The following is a 21,851-nucleotide window of genomic DNA, read 5'->3' as shown; positions in this document are numbered from 1 at the left end:
ACAAATTCCACAGACAAATACATGGATAAAGCATAGATAAAATCCGTAAGTCAGCATCCATGTATGTGAAACTATTAACTATAATATATACCTTCATCTACGGGATTTTAACACTGAGCGTAATGAGACATATGTATTAAGACCAGGCGGGTAGTGGGCTCTTAGTTTAAATACCCATTCTAATTCTTTTTGCTCCAGGTAGCTCATGTAATCTCCCCTTCTCTGTCCTTGAGGTATTATCTGGAGTACTCTAAACTCAAAGCCATGTTTATTACAAATAGAAACATGTTTAGCTAATGCATTTAATGGATTATTATTCCTAATGTCGTAAACATGGTTGTAGATCCTTTGTTTAAAGCTCCTTTTGGTCATGCCTACATAAAATGCAGGACATGTGTGACACTTCGCTAGGTATACAAGTCCTGATGTATTACAATTTGCATAGAACCTAGGGCTAAACGAGAAATCCAACTCTGGATGTATAAAATCTTGTTCTTTCGATATATAGCCACAGTAGTTGCAATTCTTACAGGGATATGTCCCTCTTTCTCCTGATTTTTCAACATCCAATGAACTAATGCCATCTTGACCAATAGTATGGTCTACACATAATATTCTTTTCAAATTTTTATTATTCCTGTAGATGAACCCAGGATTGGAGCCTACTATGTCTGCCGTCTTACCATCTAAAGTTAAAACACCCCAATGTTTAGCTATAATTTTTTTAATCGCTAAGCTATCATTGGTGTATGTGGTAACAAACATAACCCTATCAGAGGCCTGTTTAATATTATGGCTTTGTTTCCTAGTAACTATAGTATTGGAATTTGTGTCATTCATATCTGATTCTATCCCCAGTGTCTCAAGTTTGATTTGTTTTATTAACTTGGTATCATAACCTCTCTGGATAAAAATCAACTCTAGCCTTTCTGATTCAGCAGCCAGATCTACAGGATCCCTACAAAGCCTCAAGAGCCTCTGAAACTGGCACTTCACTATACCCCTAAATATATGACTGGGATGCATACTATCATATCTTAGTATAGCATTCTTCCAACAGGCCTTTCTATGGAGAGAAGATGATAACCTGCCATTTCGAATGCTAAGGTTCACATCAAGGAAGCTCACATTATCACGAGAAGCTTCTACCGTGAATCTAAGATAGTCCGTAGTGGTTTCTAAATATTCCACAAACAAAGAGAAATCTTGTGCACTACCATCCCAAACGATAAGGATATCGTCCAAAAAACGTTTATATACCAAGCATTTCTTAAAGGAATCATGATTAAATAAAAACTCCCTCTCCCACTGGTAAACTACTAAGTTTGCATATGTATTGGCGCAGGGGGTGCCCATGGCAACCCCTGCTAACTGTAAAAACATATGCTTTTTAAAACAAAAAACATTATTGTTTAAAACCAACTCTAATAACTGGCGTACCATTATCTCTGTACTACGATCTATAGAGGGTAAAACCTGAAACAATTCCCTAATGGATTCAATACCCTTATCGTTTGGGATGGAGGTAAACAGATTTCTGACATCCATAGTTACTAACAGGTGTTTATCTTTAATCAATTCAACATCTAAAGCATCCAAAAAGTCCAGAAGCTGGTAGGTATCCTTCAAAATAGTCGGGATACCATTGACAAATGGCCTTAATAATTTTTCTAGAAAGACGGAGATTTTCTCCGTACTCCACCCATCCCCTGAGACTATTGGTCTGAGAGGAGGTGGATGCACCCCTTTGTGCATCTTGGGTAATCCTTTTATTACAGGAAGATGAGGATAGGGAGTAAGACAAAATTCATATAGATCTTTACTGATCTGACGACACATTAATAAATCAAACAGTACATCATTAATATCATTAAGTATTTTGTTTAAAGTCCCTTCATCAATGCGTTCATAAGTAGAATAATCACTAAGCATATTTTCCATATATGAATCATAATCTTGTGTATTCAGCAAAACAATACCCCCTCCCTTGTCTGCCGGTCTAATAGTAGTAGATGTTTCACGGGATAACTTCCTCAATGAGGCATTCTCTTCCCTAGACATGTTGAAATACAAACATTTCTTTTTGCCTTTCAAAAAATAATCATAGAGGTCCCGTTCACATAATTTAACAAAGCTTTCTGTATGACTGGGCAACATAGGGGAAAAAGTACTCCTTCGCTTAAACACATGAATGTCTGTTGGGTGAGCACTGGTAGTCTCACTCGATGTGTCTTTGGAAAACAATAGTTTAATCGCTACCCTCCTAGCAAACAGGCGCAAATCTATCATTAAGTTATTCAGGAAACTGCCCTGAGAAGGGATGAAAGTCAAGCCCTTATCAAGGACACTGATATCAAACGAATCAAGTACCAACCTTGATAGATTAAAGAACAAATGTTTGTTTATCTGAACTTCCTTCCCTGCTGATGGAAGTTCTCTCCAGAGAACTTCCGTTTCCTCCTGTCCCAACTGTTCAATCTGTCCCTTGGTAGTTGTGCTTTCCTTATTGGAAGGGGTAAAAAATCATTGGTGGAGGAAAAAGCCCCTTGTTTCCTTACAGCTCCCATGTCTCTCTTAGATGTAGTAGCGCAATCCGCTTCCTGGTTAGGTTGCGGTGTTGAAGCAACATTCACTGCCTCCACAGTGGCGGGTAGTTCAGGAGGCATAGCGAAGCTGGTACCTGAAGTCCGACCGGATCTCACTGTAGTGACTTCCTTGGGTAAAGGGCTCATCAAATCTACGTCAGTTAACGTAGTATCCATGACAATAGTGGTAGCTGGTGGAACAGATGCCGGAATGTATATATATAATGTGTGTGTGTGCGTGTGTGTGCGTGCGTGTGCGTGTGTGTGTGCGTGTAAAATCTTCACCAAAAGCAACTAGTCAGGATACACCACGGAACACCTTGTAAACATTTACTTTTTTTTTTTTTTTGCATTTTTTTTTTTTTTTTTTTTGCATTTTTGCTATGTCACTGTTAATGGTGCCTTTAAATTGCCAATCAAGTTCTGAACACTACACATTAACAGTTGTATATTAATTTTGCAGAGTTTGGATTGGAGGCAGTATAGCTGAGCAGGAATATAAATTTTGCCACAGCATTGCTACTTGCTTCCTGATAAAACTTACAGACATTGGGAGGGGTTGAGCTGCAGAATGTTGGAGAGAGTTTTTATTAATGGTGTTCTGTTGTTGAGATTGACACAGTGTCCATAATATCTGCTGTAGCATATTTTGCCTTTGAAACCAGAGTATTGCATTACATTTAGAAGGAATACACAGAGTTGCTGTCATGCAGCGTGTTCTGTAGATTTGGAAAATGGTAGTGGTAAGTCCAGAGAAAGGCATGAAAGTTGTTCTGGAAGGGAGGGAGTTGTAAAGAGGAATTAGTGTGTGGGGATGGTTATTTAAAAAAGAAATGACTGTAGATGTGTTGTATTTCAAATTCTAGCTCCTGGCACGGTTGGAACGTATGGAGAGGAGGCTGCAGCTGGTGAAGAAGGATAGTGAGAGAGACAGATACAGAATATTTCAAAGTCCTGAGGTTGAAGAAAAAAAAATGACTGAACCTCACGAGAAGTTGTTTATAGAGCATCAGGAGGCAACAGTAGAAAGTCCTCCAGCTGGGACCCCTAAAACCTTTTCACACGGAAAGGCAATGAAAGGACATAAAAGGTAAATTGTTCCGGTTAGCTACATTGTTTATATTTATGTTTGTTGATTTTGTTGGAAGGGGGCTAAATTGCAGCCCAGAGTTAGGTGGAAGATTACTGCATGGTCTGACTTCGCAGAGTTCCAGCTTCTGAAACGGGTAGGAGTGATGTTTGTTAGGACTGTTTGATGTACACACACACACACACACACACACACACACACACACACACACACACACACACACACACACACACACACACACACACAAAACCATCCCAGTCTGATGACCCCACACCAACATATACATATGCTAGAAATTCCTGTGATAACCTGCATTATAAGAATGCTCCTGTTCTTTCCTGCTGAGAAGGATTTTGATTGTACATTGAGTAGTCCCAGGCTGTTTCAAGAGATGTTTTGTGAGGTAATTTTTGTTTCATGCAGCTTTATTTGGCATAATTCTATGTTGTCTTTTCAACCCCACACCTCCTCACCTCCAGGATGTTACTGCTGAAGACTGTGCTTCATCCTCCTCCTCCTAGCATCCATGTCAGAAGAGGAACTGCCTCCAGAAAAAGAAGCGTATGTAGCCCCTGCAAGACTGTGAGTAAGCCTAAGAAGATGTAGATGATGGAGGCCTTCCCTTATGGATTTAGCAAAATTCTAGAATTTTAGCATATGATAGAGAAGGATGTCCTGCGACTTGCGACTTCTCTCCCTAAAGAAGAACAGCATAAGGCCTTTAAGATGGTTTTATGATAGTAGAGTGGTCGTATCAGTGGTCTACCCTTTAATGGACAGATTCCAAGGTATTGCTCTTTGAAGAGTGCTGGGGGTATACTTTTTCTGCATACAGCCGTGTTCACAATTTACCACCTCATCGGTAAAGAAAGCAACTAATACAATTCTTTCATTCACCAATGTTGTCTCTGTCCTCATTTGATGTCCGCCTTGACAGAAGGTTGTAGAAAGGTAGAAGGAGGAGGTGTAGATGCTCCTCTAGTTCAAAAGAAATCCAACCGGGTCCTACAAAGCCATTTAGAAGTTTGATTTAGTTCTGCATCTTTTTTAGTGCCTAAGGCCCATGTTAAACTTCATCTAAACACTTTTAGTTCATAAAAGTCCATTTGTTTGGTGACCCTTGTATCTTTGTTTGTTTGCTGTCCAGGGAAGACTTAGATGTGCTGTTTAGAGCTTCAAAACACTTACCAGCACATAAAGATTAAGAAACTGTCAAAAAAGATTCCTGTATCTTCAAATAGTAGCCATTCATTACCAGTTTAGCATTGTCTTCTTTATGTTCATTATGTTTCAGTGTTGCAATACTAACTGTACGGGTTTTTCTTGCTTTGGTAATGTTTGTCAGGCCTGAATACCAGAGACTTAAAACCATTCTCCAGGGCTGGCAGATGCTCTAATCCTGACTTCAGGACATCTGTGTGTAAGAGTCATCGTCCATCACCATCTTCCAGCTCTTTCTTGTCTTTGGAGCGCGAAGCATCCACTCCTGTAGACTACATTGGTCTGAACCAGAGTTCTTCAGAAAGCTAAGTGCTCTGTTGGGGAACCTTTCATTATCTTACCTAATTGGCTTGCTCCTAGATGAGTACCAGGAGTAACATTTGTCTTGATTGTGGAAAATAGATTCCACAATCAAGACTTTTGTGCTTGTTGTTTTGTTTGAAACTGGAGCATGACTTACCTAACTGTCCTCACTATGCTCACTTCAGTAAGTGCAACATCCAACATCAGGCCGAATCCTTAGCTCAGTTTGTACAAAAAGAAGGGAGTCAAAGATTCTCACGCACTTTGTTGTCTGACTCTGACTTTGACCCAATCCTGCAAGTGCAGAGAGGAGTGTCCAAAACGTTCCAGGGTGGCAGATAACTTTGCTTCACCATCAGCAGTCCACGCAGACTCATGATTGTTGAAGGAAAGGAGGCACTTCTTGTGGTCCCTTCCGAAGACTGAAGGTGTGTTGGAGGTGTCTGCTTAGTATCCTTTGGAGTCCGAAATGCCTCCAGCCCCCCTAGACATCTGCACAAGTCTGGATAGGGAGGCTGGAATTCCAAAATCTACAGAGAGGTCATCAGTCAACCAAACCAGGCCTCGGACAGGTCCTAGTTCATCTGACACTACACCCTCGCCTAAGGATTTATTAAAAGAACTTTTTCTGTCTTTAAGCCTAGTCCTTCTGGCTTCCAACTCCAGCAGGCGTACCGCAAAATCTACTTAGACTGGCAGAGGATCTCATTCTGATTGTGACTTCCAGATAGCGCAGTCCTACTAGTCTTTCTGCTACTTCATAATTTTTTTTTCTGGGAAGACAAAGGCTTCCCCCTTTCCCAGTAGGATTTCACTTTTGGGGATTCACTCCATAAAATGAAGGATTTATTCCATTGGGAAACTTAGGATTATCATCGGTCTAAAAGGGAGGGTTGGAGAATTTTTGAAATTCCCTTCGCATAAACCTTTGGCCATTCCTCCAGTGCTAGAAGTTGTGTATGATGTCATAATTGACTCTTCTTAGCAACCTGACTCCCAACCATCTGCTCCTAGGAAACCAGACCATTTTATAGGGTCCTGGATTCCCACAAGCATATATTTTTGAATCATGTTGCTGGCTCTGCGGTAGTGACTCGGAGACCCAAGAAAGGAAGTTGTAGCACTTCTAGGAACCTCTTGCTAAATGGCATAGAAGGGAGGACCCATGACAGTTTTGGCAAAAAAGTATATGTTTCCGTTTACGTGACTATGAGAGCTTTTAATTGCCAGTTCCATTTGAAAAAGTTCTAGAAAACTCTGCTGGACCAGATAAAGGAAAAACTGTAGGGGGTGGAGAATAGAGCTCTCTCCAAATAATTGCTGGACGTCTGCAGCTGTTGTTCCCAAGTTGCTAAGCATTATTTGCACTGTGACTTTGATACTTTGGAAACATCAAGGAGGGTGGCTACCTCAGAGTCTGATGTCCTTCAAGAATGCAACTGCAGTCATAACATGTGGGTTGTCCTGCCTCAGGCAGCCCTCGGTCGGCCGGATTCCAAAGTCTGGGTCCGACGTCGGCTGATGTCGCATTTCTCTCCGACGTCAGAGTGGCTGGAGTATATAAGCATCAGCCGACGCCATTTTCTTCAGTCTTTCTTGCCGCGCGGTGCCCGAAGCAGAAGCAGTTCGCAAGTGCCGGTCGGTCAGCTCCTGTATTCTTCGATACCGAAGTCATTAAAAAAGCTAAGTACCCCGTTGGGGACCTTTTCTTGCCTCTGCTGATGTCAGAAATAACTGAAAAAGTTAACAATTGTCTTTCTTGTGGTAAACAAATACCTCATAAGGATTTCCACTCTTACTGTCTTCCTTGCCTGGGCCCAGACCACGACGTCTCGGCCTGTGTAGCCTGTGCTCGCTTCAACAAGCGCACTCTCAGGCGCCGGGCGGAGTTCGCTGAAGACTTTTTTGCCGATAAATTTGCTTACAACATGCCGTCGGATCTTACGACATCGCAAACTCCCAAAAAGCGAAAAGACCGGGACCGACATTCTCGGCCCGCGTCTACCACCGACTCCATGCCAAAACCCAGCGCAAGTGCTCCGGTTCCCTCCGAGACGGTCTCTCCACCGCTCCGAACCGAAGACACCGCATTACCGACGACTCCGATTCCGGACATCACTCCGACGCCAGTTATCGATTTTCCTCCGGATACCGAAACCGAGGAAATGCCCGAGACCATTGCTATAGACAAGGTCACTCCTGCACGTGGAGCTGCCAGGTCTCCTATGGCCATGTCTATTAAGGCCTACACTAGGGCTAAGGCAGCCATCAAGATAAAGCATATTACTTCTAAATCCTTACCTCAGCCTACTCCAGAGACACAAATTATGTCTATGGCTGCTGATTTAATTTCCATGATTAGATGTTCACAGGCCCATCCTGAGAGAGGATCCCAGCCTCATGATAAAAGGCCCAGGGTTGAACCCTCTGAACCTATTCCTTCAGATGAAGACTCTGAGGGCTCTGTCCACTCTGATAGCCAGGAAGAGCTCTTCCAGACCTATGAGGACTCGGATGCAGAAGATTCCATTCCCTCGGCCTCCCCTCCTGAGGATATTTCTTTTGGGGAAGTTCTGCACACCATGAGGGAACATTTCAAGTGGCAAGGTCAGGAATATTCTGATTCTAGGAAACGCCTGAGGACTTTCCTTAAGAAGCCCCAGCACAGGCCCTTAGCTATTCCTCCTGTACTTGATGTTCTGGATGATCTATATTCTGACTCTAGTGCTACCCCTGATTCTCTTCCTCCTGCTCCAGCCAAGCCTGACAGGTATTACAGGGTCCCAGAAACTCATTCCCATTTATTCAGGGCCCATTCTGCTGATTTGGAAACTATTTCACAGGGGCCTAAAGGAGTTTCAGCCTCCACCTCTAAAAATCCTTTGCCCTCCAACAGGGAGGCCAGGTCTTTAGAGAGATGGGTTAAAAAAGTTTACACATCCACTACCTTATCTATGAGAGCTTTAAATTGCCTTTTTCATATGTTACAATATCAGGATTACCTTTTAGAAGATTTACAAAAAACTCTAGCCACTCCTGATCCTTTAGACCGGAAGACTTTGCAGGAAGCTGTACATAACACTCAGCAAGTAAGCAACCACTTCCTGCAGTGTGGGTATGATGCACTGGAAGCTTCATGTAGGGCAGCTATGACAGGGGCAGTCATTCGAAGACATGCTTGGTTAAAAGATCAACCTCTACCAGATCATGTAAAAGCAAAACTTCTGGATGCACCTTTGGAAAAGAACAAGCTTTTTGGTGCAAATGCTAAGGATGTGTTAAAGACCATCGAAGAAAAAGCAAAATCAGTTCAGACGGTGAAAGATTTCCTCCAAGTTCAACCCCCCAGATTCAGTAGGAATTGGCCTTCTAAAAACTGGTCCTTTCCTAATACAGAAAAGTTTCAAAGGGGTAAGAACAGACGTGGCCGAGGAAGAGGCCAATACAGATGCCATTACAGGGGACGACAATGGCAGCCAGGAAACCAAAGAAGTGACGCAGGGATTTCACCTGCCCCACAACCACAATCTCAATGACTTTCCTCTACTACCGCCTACCAGGGAACAAATAGAAGCTCCCTTGGACGGGAAATTATCTCTGTTTGCAGAAAACTGGCACAGACTGACAAAGGACAAATGGATTTTGGACATTATAGACCGAGGGTACAGGTTTCATTTTCATACCTTACCAAGAAAACAAGGCATGCCAAACCTACCACAAAACCAGAGGGCAGAGGCTATCAAGCAAATCACTCTGCTGACTCTGATGAAAGCAATAGAAAGAGTTCCACAACAAGAACAAGACCAGGGGTTTTACTCAAGACTGTTCCTGGTTCCAAGAAAAGAATCTCAATGGAGACCAATACTGGACTTGTCCGCATTAAACACCTTTCTCATAGTACCAAAGTTCAAAATGCTGACTCTACAGCAACTCCTTCCCATGCTGGGCAAGGGGTCTTGGCTGATCACTCTGGACCTCAAGGAGGCATACCTGCATGTCTCTATCTGACACAGCTGCAGAAGATACCTCAGATTTCTTGCAGGGCCAGAGCATTATCAATTCTCAGCATTGCCATTTGGCTTATCTACTGCGCCCAGAGTATTCACAAAATGCCTGGCTTCAGTAATTGCTCATTGCAGGCTCCGGGGGATACAAATTTACCCATACCTGGACGACTGCCTCATACAAGCGGACGACAAATTGATGTTGACAAAAAACCTGGATTATGTCATACGATTACTTCAAGCTCTGGGATACACAGTCAACTTCCAAAAGTCAAGACTGCAGCCATCCCAGCAAATAATCTTCTTAGGAGCCAAACTAGACACAGCCTCTCAGATGGCTTACCTGACAGAAGACAAACAAGAGAAGTTAGCTCATTACTTCAAAGGTTTAGCAAAACTCACCCAGATGACTGCAAGGAGTTTCCTGCAGGCCCTGGGTTACATGGCATCTTGCATTCTCCTGGTTCCATTAGCAAGACTACACATGAGAAAGCTTCAATGGTACCTAAAAAGCATTTGGTCTCAACACAGCAACAACTTGGAGACAATCATTCCGCTCATCCCATGCCTACAAAAGGAATTTCTATGGTGGGCCTCGGTGAGCCAGGCAAACACAGGTATGTCATTCAAAAAACCACAGATAACACAGACCATGACCACAGACGCCTCAGACCTTGGATGGGGGGCACACATGGAAGGCAGGTGTATACAAGGACAATGGTCTCCAAAGGAAACACATCTGCATATAAACCAAAAAGAAATGCTGGCAGTAATGCATGCCATCGAGACTTTTCAACACCAACTCCAGCAAGGCCATCGACTGATACGGACAGACAACACCACTGTGATGTGGTACATAAACAAGCAAGGGGGCACCCACTCTTACCCCCTTTGCAGACTGACAATGTATCTTTGGGAGAAATCACTGAGTCTAAACATCCAGTTACAATCCCTGTTTGTCCCAGGAAAAGACAATGTATTGGCAGACAGCCTAAGCAGGAATTTCACAGATCCACACGAGTGGAGGTTACATCCGAAGGCCTTCAGACAACTCACTTCGACATGGGGCAAGCCAGAAGTGGACCTATTTGCCTCTCATCTCGACCATCTTCTACCAAAATTCTGCACAAGGACATACCATCCAAAAGCTTGGAAAATAGATGCCCTCTCATTCAACTGGAACTCACTAACAATCTATGCATTCCCACCTCTGCCACTGATGACCTCAGTATTACTAAAGATCAAAGCAGAGAGACCCAAGGGAATCATAATAGCTCCGGACTGGCCAAGACAACACTGGTACCCACTACTACGGAGCATATGTCACACCAGGAGGTGGGTCCTTCCCCAATGGCCTCTACTTCTGACTCAACACAACTTCGAAACAGTGCATCCAAATCTACAGACACTGCAGCTAACAGCCTGGGAGATCCCATAAATAACTTCAGCCTATCTCTCTCCAAGGAAGTTCAGCAGATACTAACAGAGGCTCGAAGACCCTCCACCAGAAAGGTTTACTTAGCAAAATGGAAAAGATTCAGCAATTGGAATACCAGCAAGGGACATGATGCATCATTGTTGAACATCCCACTCATCTTGGAATATTTGGCAGATATGTTAAAGAACGGCCTCTCATATTCTTCCATAAAGATACATGCATCTGCTATTTCAGCTAGATACAACACTGATCCTCCTGTTTTTTCACACCCTTTACTAAGGCAATTCCTCAGGGGAATCAAGAACATTAAGCCACCAAGAAAGGCCCCAGTGCCAGCCTGGGACCTCAACTTTGTCCTAGAAAAACTGACTCTACCTCCGTTTGAGCCCAGCATCTTCAGTTGACTTGCAATTTCTCTCTTGGAAGACAGCTTTCCTGTTGGCAATTACATCAGCAAGAAGGGTTTCGGAGCTACAGGCCCTAATGGCAATACCACCCTTTATTATTTTTCACAGAGACAGAGTTTCATTAAGGACCAACCCTACTTTCATGCCAAAGGTGGTATCTAGGGTTTCTTTAAATCGAGCAATTCATCTGCCTGCTTTCTTCCCCAATCCTGAGAACAAGGGGGAAAGACTGTTGCATACCTTGGACATTCACAGACAACTTTGTTACTACCTGGACAGAACCAAGGCCAGTAGGAAGTCTGAACAACTTTTTGTAGCTTACGCCCCTGCAGTCCAAGGAAAAGCAATTTCAAAACAAACTATTTCAAAATGGATTGGACATTGCATCAGATTCTGTTATTCCTTTCATGGAAAGACTGTTCCAGACAATGTCAGACCACATTCCACCAAAGCTACAGCCACCTCTACAGCATTCTTAATAGGGGTGCCTACTAAGGACATTCTAGAAGCTGCTACATGGAGCTCCGTGCATACATTCTCCAAACACTACAATCTCCCTCTATATTCCAGATCAAGAGCAGGCTTTGCTTCGGCAGTCCTGCAGGTTTTGATTGCCACACCATCTTTTTCCTAGAGCATTCCTCCTCCCCCAGATAAGCTATGGTATTCTACCCACATGTTATGACTGCAGTTGCATTCTTGAAGGACATAGTACAGTTTTGTACCTACCATAAATGTAGATGTCCGATAGACATGCAACTGCAGTCGGATTTTCCTTCCCTCCATACCCCTCTATGCCTGGGGTCCACTCCTATCCCTGTTTCTCTTAGCTGGGGATATCTGTTATGGTGTATTTGTTTTATTGCTCATTTATTTGTTTGGAATCCTGTTTTTGTCTTCCAATTTGATTACAGCCTTCCTTGGAGGGCACCTGGCATCTGGGGCAAGAAACACTGAAGAAAATGGCATCGGCTGATGCTTATATACTCCAGCCGCTCTGACGTCGGAGAGAAATGCGACATCAGCGCGTCGACCCAGACTTTGGAATCCGGCCGACCGAGGGCTGCCTGAGGCAGGACAACCCACATGATGTACTTCAAGGATGCATCTGCAGTCCTTACAAATGGGTTGTCCTGTCATCAGGCAGCCCTTCGGTCGGCCGGATTCCAAAGTCTGGGTCTGGCCTCGGCTGGTGTCGCACTTCACCCGACGTCATAGCTGCAGTTATTCGGGTATAAAGGCATCAGCCGACGCCATTTTCCTCAGTCTTTCTTGCCGCGTGGCGTCCGAAGTAGAAGCTGTTCGCAAGTGCCGGTCGGTCAGAACCAGAGATTACTACCGAATACTACTACCGAAGACTTCTAAAAAGCTAAGTACCCCGTTGGGGACTCTTTCTTGCCTCAGCCGATGTCAGAAAAAGTGAATAACTGTTTAACTTGTGGGAAACAAATACCTCATAAAGATTTCCACTCTTACTGCTTACCTTGTTTAGGCCCAGACCACGACGTAGCAGCTTGTCTAGCCTGTGCTTCTTTTAACCGGCGGACGCTTAGACGTCGGTCTGAATTTGCTGAGGAGTTTTTCGGCTCCGATTTTGCTTATATTATGCCGTCGGATCCTCCGACTACGCAGTTATCTAAAAAGCGCAAGGAAAAGGACCGACACTCGCGGTCCGCGGTTTCGGCCGAAACCGCGGTTAAGCCAACCGCGGGTGTCTTGGTTTCGGCTGAAACCGAGCAAGCGGTTCTTCCTTCAGCCGAAATCTTACCTTCTACCGAGGCCTCTTCCAACCTGGTGGAATCGGCTTCTGAAATCCTTCCTGCTGTTGCAGTTTCTCAGGAATTATCTGACACTATTCCCTTGGATATTTCAACCCCTGCACGTGGAGCTGCTAGGCCACCTGCAGCCATGTCCATTAAGGCCTTTGCCAGGGCTAAAGCAGCTAAAACTACTAAATCTGTGCCTGCTAAGACCCCCTCTCACAGGCCTAGCTCTAGTTCACAAATGCTTAGTTTAGCAGAGGATCTCATTTCTTTAATCCGGCGATCCCAACCTCAACCAGACAGGGCCTCTCACCCACCTCCAGAGAAGAGGCCTAGAGCAGAGCCCCCTGAGCCAGTTTCTACAGATGATTCCTCTGATGATTCAAATGACACAGACCCTCCAGAGGCTCCTTTCTCCCCTTATGAAGACTCTGATGCTGAAGAGTCCATCCCTTCTGCCTCTCCGCCTGAGGAATTTTCCTTTGGGGAAACCTTGCATGCTATGAGGGAACAATTTCAGTGGCAGGGCCAGGATTTTTCAGACTCCAGAAAAAGGCTTAGAACCTTTCTGCATTTACCACAACATAGGCCTTTAGCCATACCTCCAGTTCTTTCTGTTGTAGATGATGCATTTAATGATGCTTGTACTGCTCCTGATTCTCTACCTCCGGCCCCTGCTAAGCCCGATAGGTACTACAGGGTCCCGGACATGCATTACCATTTGTATAAGGCTCCTTTTGCAGATCCCGAGACTATCTCCCAAGGACCTAAGGCTGTAGCAGCTACCTCTGCCAAAAACCCCCTCCCCTCTGAAAGGGAATCCAGGTCATTAGAGAGATGGGGTAAAAAAGTTTACACTTCTGCTACTCTTTCAGCTAGGGCCTTGAACTGTCAGTTTCACATGATCCAGTATCAAGAATTTATGCTAGACCAGTCATTCCTCGGATGAACCATTAGACAAAAAATCTGTTCAGGAAATGGTACATAACATTCAGCAAGTCAGTAACCATTCTTTAAAATGCGGCTATGATGCACTGGAGACTTCCTTTAGATCAGCCATGACTGGCACAGTTATCAGAAGGCATGCATGGTTAAAAGAGCAGGCCTTACCAGACCATGTCAAATCAAAACTATTAGATGCTCCCATGGATAAGATCAATTTGTTTGGCTCTCCTGCACAACAGGTGCTGAAGAAGATGGAAGAGAAGGCAAAATCTATCCAAACAGTGAAAGATTTCTTACAGGTCCAACCTCCAAGGTTTAGCAGGAATTGGCCCTCCAAGAATTGGTCCTTTCCAGACTCCTCCAGAGCTCAGAGAGGCAGGAATAGGCGTTCGAGGCAGAAGCCAATCCAGGGGTGCCTACAGGGGACGCCAGTGGCAAGGTAACAACCAGCGAGGTACAGCCACAGACACAGCCACCACCGCAACTACAGGACAATCACAGTGACTTGGCTCTGGCACCGCCTACCAGGGAACAACTAGAAGCACCCTTAGGCGGAAAGCTAGCCTTATTTTCAACAAATTGGCATTACATCACAAGAGACAAGTGGATTTTGCAGACAATAGACCAAGGTTACAGGTTTCACTTCCATACTCTACCAGGGAAGAGAGGAATGCCAAACCTACCTCCAAATCAAAAGGCAGAAGCTCTAAAACAAATATCTCAATTATTAAAGATGAGAGCTGTGGAAAAGGTACCATCTATGGAGCAAGGAAAGGGATTTTACTCCAGACTCTTCTTGGTACCAAGAAAAGAGAGCAAATGGAGACCTATTCTCGACCTGCCCGCTTTAAACACATTCCTCATTGTTCCAAAATTCAAAATGCTGACTCTACAGCAGCTTCTTCCCATGCTGGGCAAGGAGTCTTGGCTGGTAACTCTAGATCTCAAGGAGGCATACCTGCACGTTCCCATACGACCAAATTGCAGAAGATACCTCAGATTTCTTGCAGGATCAGAGCATTATCAATTCTCAGCATTGCCCTTTGGCTTATCTACTGCGCCCAGAGTGTTCACGAAATGCCTGGCATCAGTAATTGCTCATTGCAGGCTTCAGGGAATCCAAATATACCCTTACCTGGACGACTGCCTGATACAAGCAGACAACAAAAACAAGCTAGCAGAAGACTTGAAAAGGGTAATTTACCTACTGCAAGCACTGGGATATACAGTCAATATAAAAAAGTCAAGGCTGACACCATCCCAAAGGATAACCTTTTTGGGTGCAGAGCTGGACACATCAAAACAAATGGCATTCCTAACAGTAGAAAAACAGGAGCAACTACCTCTCTACTTCTTGGCATTAACAAAGCAGAACCATCTAACAGCAAGAAAAGTCCTGCAAGCCTTGGGCTTCATGGCATCCTGCATAATATTGGTTCCACATGCCAGACTGCATATGAGAAAGTTACAGTGGTACCTAAGGAATTTATGGTCTCAACACAAGCACAGCCTAGAAACTCAAATTCCAATAATTCCATGCCTGAAGCAAGAATTCCTATGGTGGGCTCAGGCCTGTCAATCAAACACAGGATTGCCCTTCCACAGCACTCAACCAAGCCAAACCATCACGACGGACGCCTCAGACCTTGGTTGGGGGCCCACATGCTGGACAAGTGCATACAAGGTTTATGGACTCCAGACCAGCTGCACCTACACATAAATCTAAAGGAAATGCTGGCAGTAAAACTGGCAATTCAGACATTCAGACCATTTCTCCAACAAGGTCAATTGATGATAAGGACAGACAACACCACAGTTATGTGGTACATCAACAAACAGGGAGGCACACATTCGTACCCTCTATGCCGGATGGCACTGGACCTCTGGAATGTGGCCCTGAGCTACAACATTCAGTTACAAGCAATTTTTGTACCAGGAAAAGAAAACATTCTAGCAGACATATTAAGCAGGACTACCACGGATGCCCACGAATGGATGCTGCATCCGGACATCTTCAAAACCATTACAAGAAAATGGGGACTCCCACAAATAGACTTATTTGCATCCCCACGCAATCACCAGCTAAAGAAATTCTGCACAAGGACGTACCACCCACTTGCTTGGAAGGTGGACGCCCTATCTTTCAGTTGGAAAAACCTGACAGCATATGCATTCCCACCACTTCCTTTGATGCACAAGGTGCTTTTGAAGATCAAAGAGGACCGTCCAAGGATCATTCTGATAGCTCCAGACTGGCCAAGGCAACATTGGTACCCATTACTGAGGAGCATGTCTCGGGAACAAATATGGCCCCTACCCCTGGTTCCCTTGCTGTTAACACAAAACAACTACAACATCCTGCATCCAAACCTGAAAACGCTGCAGCTGACTGCCTGGAACATTGCATAAGGCCAATTAACCCAAATTTATCCCAAAGGGTTAAAGACATTATCCTGGAGGCTCGCAGACCCTCAACAAGGAAAAATTATTCAGCAAAATGGAAAAGATATCTCATTTGGAGTACTGCAAAAGGAGAAGATGTGTCACTGGTAAACATAGCCAACATCCTGGAATACTTGGCAGAGCTCTTCCACAAAGGCCTGTCCTATTCTTCCATTAAGATTCATGCATCAGCTATTTCAGCAGAATACGACTTGGATCCTCCAGTCTTCTCACATCCTCTGCTCAGGCAGTTTCTGAGAGGAATTAAAATGTAAAACCTCCTAGGAAGCCACCATTGCCAGCATGGGACTTGAACTTTGTGCTAGAAAATTGACACTTCCTCCTTTCGAACCAGCAGCAACAGCAGAATTACAATACTTATCATGGAAAACTGCTTTCCTGCTGGCAATCACTTCAGCAAGAAGGGTATCTGAGCTACAGGCATTAATGGCAGTACAACCCTTCCTGATCTTTCATCAAGATAGAGTGTCCATGAGAACAAATCCTACTTTTATGCCTAAGGTGGTCTCCAGAGTATCTTTACATCAGGCTATCCACCTACCTACATTCTTCCCCAACCCACAGAACAGGGGAGAAAGACTTTTGCATACCTTGGATGTACATAGACAATTACGCTACTACCTGGACAGGACCAAAGGCAATAGAAAAACTGACCAGCTACTGGTAGCATATGCAACAGGAATGGAAGGAAAAGCAATTTCAAAACAGACAATCTCAAAGTGGATAGGAAATTGCATTAGATTTTGTTACTCCTACCATGGAAAGAAAACTCCAGAAAACATCAGGCCTCACTCTACAAGGGCTACAGCCACTACCACAGCTTTCCTACGAGGAGTGGCTACCAAGGACATTTTAGAGGCTGCTACTTGGAGCTCCGTGCATACATTTGCCATGCATTATAATTTACCTTTATACTCTAGATCCCGAGCAGGTTTTGCCACTGCTGTTTTGCAAGGGATCTTAACTACACCATAACTTCTTTTTACCTCCTCCCCCAGTTTGGCTATGGTATTCTACCCATTTGTAAGGACTGCAGATGCATCCTTGAAGGACATAGTACAGTTTTGTACCTACCATAAATGTAGATGTCCGATAGGAATGCATCTGCAGTCAGGATTACCCACCTTCCCTCTGTGGTACTCCTAGGGTATTTGCCCATCTTATAGCTAGCTGGGGGAATCTATTATGGTGTATTTGTTTGTATATATGTACATACATGCTTATTTTTTGTGTTTGCTGTCTACTATTTGGAATCATCGGCATTTATCCAAATTTAGCCTTCCAAGAGGGCACCTGGCATCTGGGGCAAGAAACACTGAGGAAAATGGCGTCGGCTGATGCCTTTATACCCGAATAACTGCAGCTATGACGTCGGGTGAAGTGCGACACCAGCCGAGGCCAGACCCAGACTTTGGAATCCGGCCGACCGAAGGGCTGCCTGATGACAGGACAACCCATTTGTAAGGACTGCAGATGCATTCCTATCGGACATCTACATTTATGGTAGGTACAAAACTGTACTTTATCCATAGGTGTGCTTTTTGTTTGGACCTAAGGCTAAAGTTATTTCCAAAAAATTGGAGTAGAATGCTAAACCTCTGCAGACTGTCGACTTTCAGCAGGGTCAGCCATCCATGTTTATCAGAAATTATTCCATGGGAGCCTGGTCCTTTCTTTCCTCTTGATTTAGGCAAATAAGGAGAAGAGTCAGAAGGATAGACCTCAAAGGCACCAAAAAAAGATAGCAAGCAGAACAAATGTCTAGGCTTCGTGGACTCCAGTCAATGGGACCCAGCAGGAAGTACCATGACTCTGTTAGTCACTTCCCTGACCCTTTTCCTTCAAGTCCCACCCCACTTCTTTCTCTTTCTTCAAACCTCGTTCTACACTCTACAGAACTAGAGGGAAGGCTTTCCCTCTCTTTGCCAAGAATGGATAAAAATTACTCAGGACAAATGGGTACCGGACATTGTAAAAACAGGTTACAGACTATTTTTTGCCTCTCAGCCAAAGGTTGCAGGCATTCGTCCATTCTAAGAAACCAAATTCGAGAAGCTACAGCCCAAGTGGGTCTGCAGCTGCAGTAGGGATCCACAGAATTGGTTCCTCCCCCTGCTTCCCTAGAAAGAAGAAGAGGGCATTACTCTAAACTCTTCCTTGTTCCCAGAAAAGAGGCAACATGGAGACCCATTTTAGACATTTCCAGAATAAATGGGTTTGTTCTTGTTGCCAAGTTCAAAATACTAACTCTGCAAAAGCTCTTGCCTCTGCTACACCACAGGTGTTCATGTTCACCCTAGATCTAAAAGATACTTATCTTCACATTTCCATAGCAAAGTCCCACAGGAAGCATCTTTGCTTCAGCATAGGTGACAAGCACTTGTCTGCTGTGCCCAGAGTATTCGCAAAGTGCCTGGGTCTAGTAGTTACCTTCTGCAGGACAAAGGGCATTCAGATTTAGCCCTACCTAGATGATTGTGTCATCCTGACAGATTTTGTGGAGGAGCTTCCGTTTTCCATTTGCCTGACCATGGACACTTGGGAAGCCCTGTCAGCAAACAGGCCATTTCTAAATGGATTTTCATCACCGTGGAAAAGAGATCCCTGATGATATTTAGATTCATTCTACCAGAGCTACAGCTGCTAGCCATTCTTTCTTGAGAAGAGTTCCAACCAGAGAAATTTGGGAAGCTGCCACTTGGTCCTCTGTCCACAACTTTACTAAACATTACAACTTACTTGCTTTTTCTAGAACTAGGGCTTGCTTTGCTTCTGCAGGGCTTTTTAGACTGTGCATGATTTCTTTCCAGCCTCCCTCTTTTTAACTTTGCGAATCTTCCAGTATTGTTAGTATTGCAGCACTGAAACCAGATGAACATAGAAAGTTGCATCTACTTGCTATAAATGTAGTTAGAATATCTTCAGTGTTGCAGAAGATCTGCCCCCTCCTGCCTCTCTGTGAACCCTTATAGTTGGAGAAGCACCCTTTTCCTATCCCTTACTCCTTCCCACCCTACTTTCCTTCCTATTCGTCTATATACTGTTATTGTACATCGGTGCACTGGGGATTTCTTAGGTGCCTTGTGCTTCTGGCCATGAGCTCAAATTTTGGAGATCCTTTGGGGACAAAAAAATAGACCTGTAAGATGGTGTTGCCTATACTTATACCAGATGTCCTGATGTCAGGACTAGGATGTCTGCCAGCCCTTGAGGGGAGAGGAGGGTTTTAAGCCTCTGGTATTTTGGTTTGCTGAGAGCTTCCACAAGTAGTGTTAGTACTGCAACATTAAAACACTCTTAACATCTACATTTGTTGTAAGTAGACACAGCTGTACTCTCACCACCACTCTGAATATTAATGAGATGCAATTTGGTTGTAGTTGACCAGCTGCATCTACAAGGGATGAAAGTTGTGTTAGTACTAATTAATTATCTCTTGGATCCTAAGGGCTGTCAAGAGTCATTATCATCTGGCATATGGGCTTCTGCTCCACACTTTACACTCTTCATGGATCACTGTGAATTTTTCAGTCTCTCACCTAAATCTAGTATGACTTTTCCTTTGACTTTCATTGATTGTTCCTTAAATACCAAGATCCAGCATTTTTACCCCTAGATTGTCAAATATCTTTTCCTTGACCCCCCCCCCTTCTGTTTGATCTTTCCACAGCCAGTTTATGTATTTGGGATTTTAGACTCGCGGTCACTATTATATTGATAGGGCCTCATGGGAAATACATACAAGAGTACTACAGTGGGCCATTATGATTCAGTGATCCTAGGAGTCTACCGAATGTACCATTCAATATTTCAGGGTTTGTAACTGCTGTCTGCATTGATGGACATCCCTGTTGGTCTTTTAATGGCCAAACCCTTTGTAGTTCCTTCTCTTTAAACTAGGCTCAAAATATGGAAAGGGCTGTGTCAGGCTATGCAGCACAAGAACACTGGTGCATTCAAGAATCAGATTTTTCACATCAGTGGCTTAGATAGGAGATGAAAGTAGCCTTTCTTTCCTTCCATGTTCTGCAAGAGTGAATTGCACAAAGCCACTTTTCTATTAAGTCTGACAGCATGGAATTGTGGTACATCTGCAAACTGTGTGTGTGGGGGGTGGGATCTCACCTTTTGTCTCTGCTGACTGGACATTAAAATTTTGGGAGAAATCCTTCAAGAAAAACAATTTTCTAAAATTCCTACCCCCCCCCCCCATTCCAGGGGAATTCAGCTGCCTTATAGGTAGACTGCACAGGTGCGTAGTTGTACCCTAGTGTGGGCTGTTGAGCCTATTGACTGTAAAGAATGATATTCAGGAAATGGGCCAGAAGCCTCCTTTGTGCCTTTCCTCCCCATCCACTGACAAATTAAGTTTATTTTTAAAGAATTGACAGCAGTTGTTGTTGGCTTTTTACCATCCCATTGCATCATCATTTTCTTATAATGGCTCCAGCATCAAAAACATTTGAACTATGAATGCAGACCTTCACTTTCTTGAAATGTTGCCTGGTTGCTGTGTCTGAAGAATGTTTAGCTATTGTGATGTGGTGATGACATTTCCTGTTCTTCCCAGCATCCTTCCACTTGGAAGACTGTCATGGTCAAATGGATAGCATTTGCTGTTTGGGCTTCCAACAGGTACATGGACCCATTTTCTTTCCTGAAATGTCTGTTCATAGGTATGTACTAGGCTAATGGCCCTAAAGCCTTTACAAGCCTAGCCCATAGGATTACCCTGGCATCGTGCCACCCGACCTTAGTTCCCAGTGCTTGTCGAGTAGAGTCACTGGAGTGATCCTCGGGGTGAATTTTCTATTTCCTATCCACTCATCAAGATTCCTCTTGAAGAGGGCCAATGAGGTGCTCCGTTTGACATGTATGCCAAGTGTATTCCATAGCATGGGTAGTCTCTGGGTTATGAACCTGTCCATCCAGCTTGTTTTGTTGATTGTGGTAATGAGGTTGTGGTCTCTGGAGAATGTAGTGCGGAGGGATTGGGATTTCTTTAGATGTAGCATGAGTCTTCCCATATAGTACAAGTGTTTAAGAACTAGGATCCTCTTTGTTCCTCCACTACTTTTTGTGCTAGCCTTAGCTTTTATTGTTTTGAAGTTCATTTTAGCTGCTGTTTCTAACTTACATTTCCAGTCCTTGAAGGTTGGTAAACCTTTTCTCTTTGACACTTCTTCAGCCTTCATGTTAGAGACCCACTTCTCCCTTGGGATACTTGCTGGCAAAGCTCACACTAACTCCCTTTGAGCCTCTGTTTTTGGAAGACACTTTTTCTGTGCAGTTACTTCAGCTAGTCAAAGTTCCGAGCTGTTAAGCCTCATCTGTGAACCTTTCGTATCTCATCTTTCATTAAGTATCACTCCTTTCATCCCTAATGTGGTGGTTTTGGTGATTAATTTAAAATTATATTCCCTTCATAAATGTGCACAGAACATAACTAGTATGTAGACTAGCAGAGTTCATAAGAAAAGACAATTGTCTGTTTCCTTCACCAGTGTTTAAAAAAAGTTGTAAAGGTTGCTGAAGACTTTGTCTAAGTAGCTTTCAGACGGCATGATGATCTTTGACACGTTTGGCAAAATCCTGCAAAACAGTAAGAGCACACTCTACCAAAGCTGTCTTT

General features: G+C 43.9%; 1 protein-coding gene across 7 annotated transcripts in view; it reads left to right on the top strand.

Annotated features, from left to right (window-relative positions):
* Positions 1 to 21,851, top strand: part of MSL1 (MSL complex subunit 1) — a 1,034,461-nt gene that overhangs the window by 306,915 nt on the left and 705,695 nt on the right. For all 7 annotated transcript variants that reach the window (XM_044055025.1, XM_044055020.1, XM_044055021.1 and 4 more), the window contains one exon: positions 3,452 to 3,675. In XM_044055025.1, the coding sequence (XP_043910960.1) occupies positions 3,452 to 3,675 (224 nt within the window). The remainder of the gene's footprint in view (positions 1 to 3,451; positions 3,676 to 21,851) is intronic.

Source organism: Protopterus annectens, chromosome 13.part0, assembly GCF_019279795.1.
Source record: "Protopterus annectens isolate FY-2018-M chromosome 13.part0, PAN1.0, whole genome shotgun sequence".
NCBI classification, from domain to species: Eukaryota; Metazoa; Chordata; order Ceratodontiformes; family Protopteridae; genus Protopterus; species Protopterus annectens.
The sequence above is the reverse complement of the archived record's forward strand: the minus strand, read 5'-3'. Positions and strand labels throughout refer to the sequence as shown.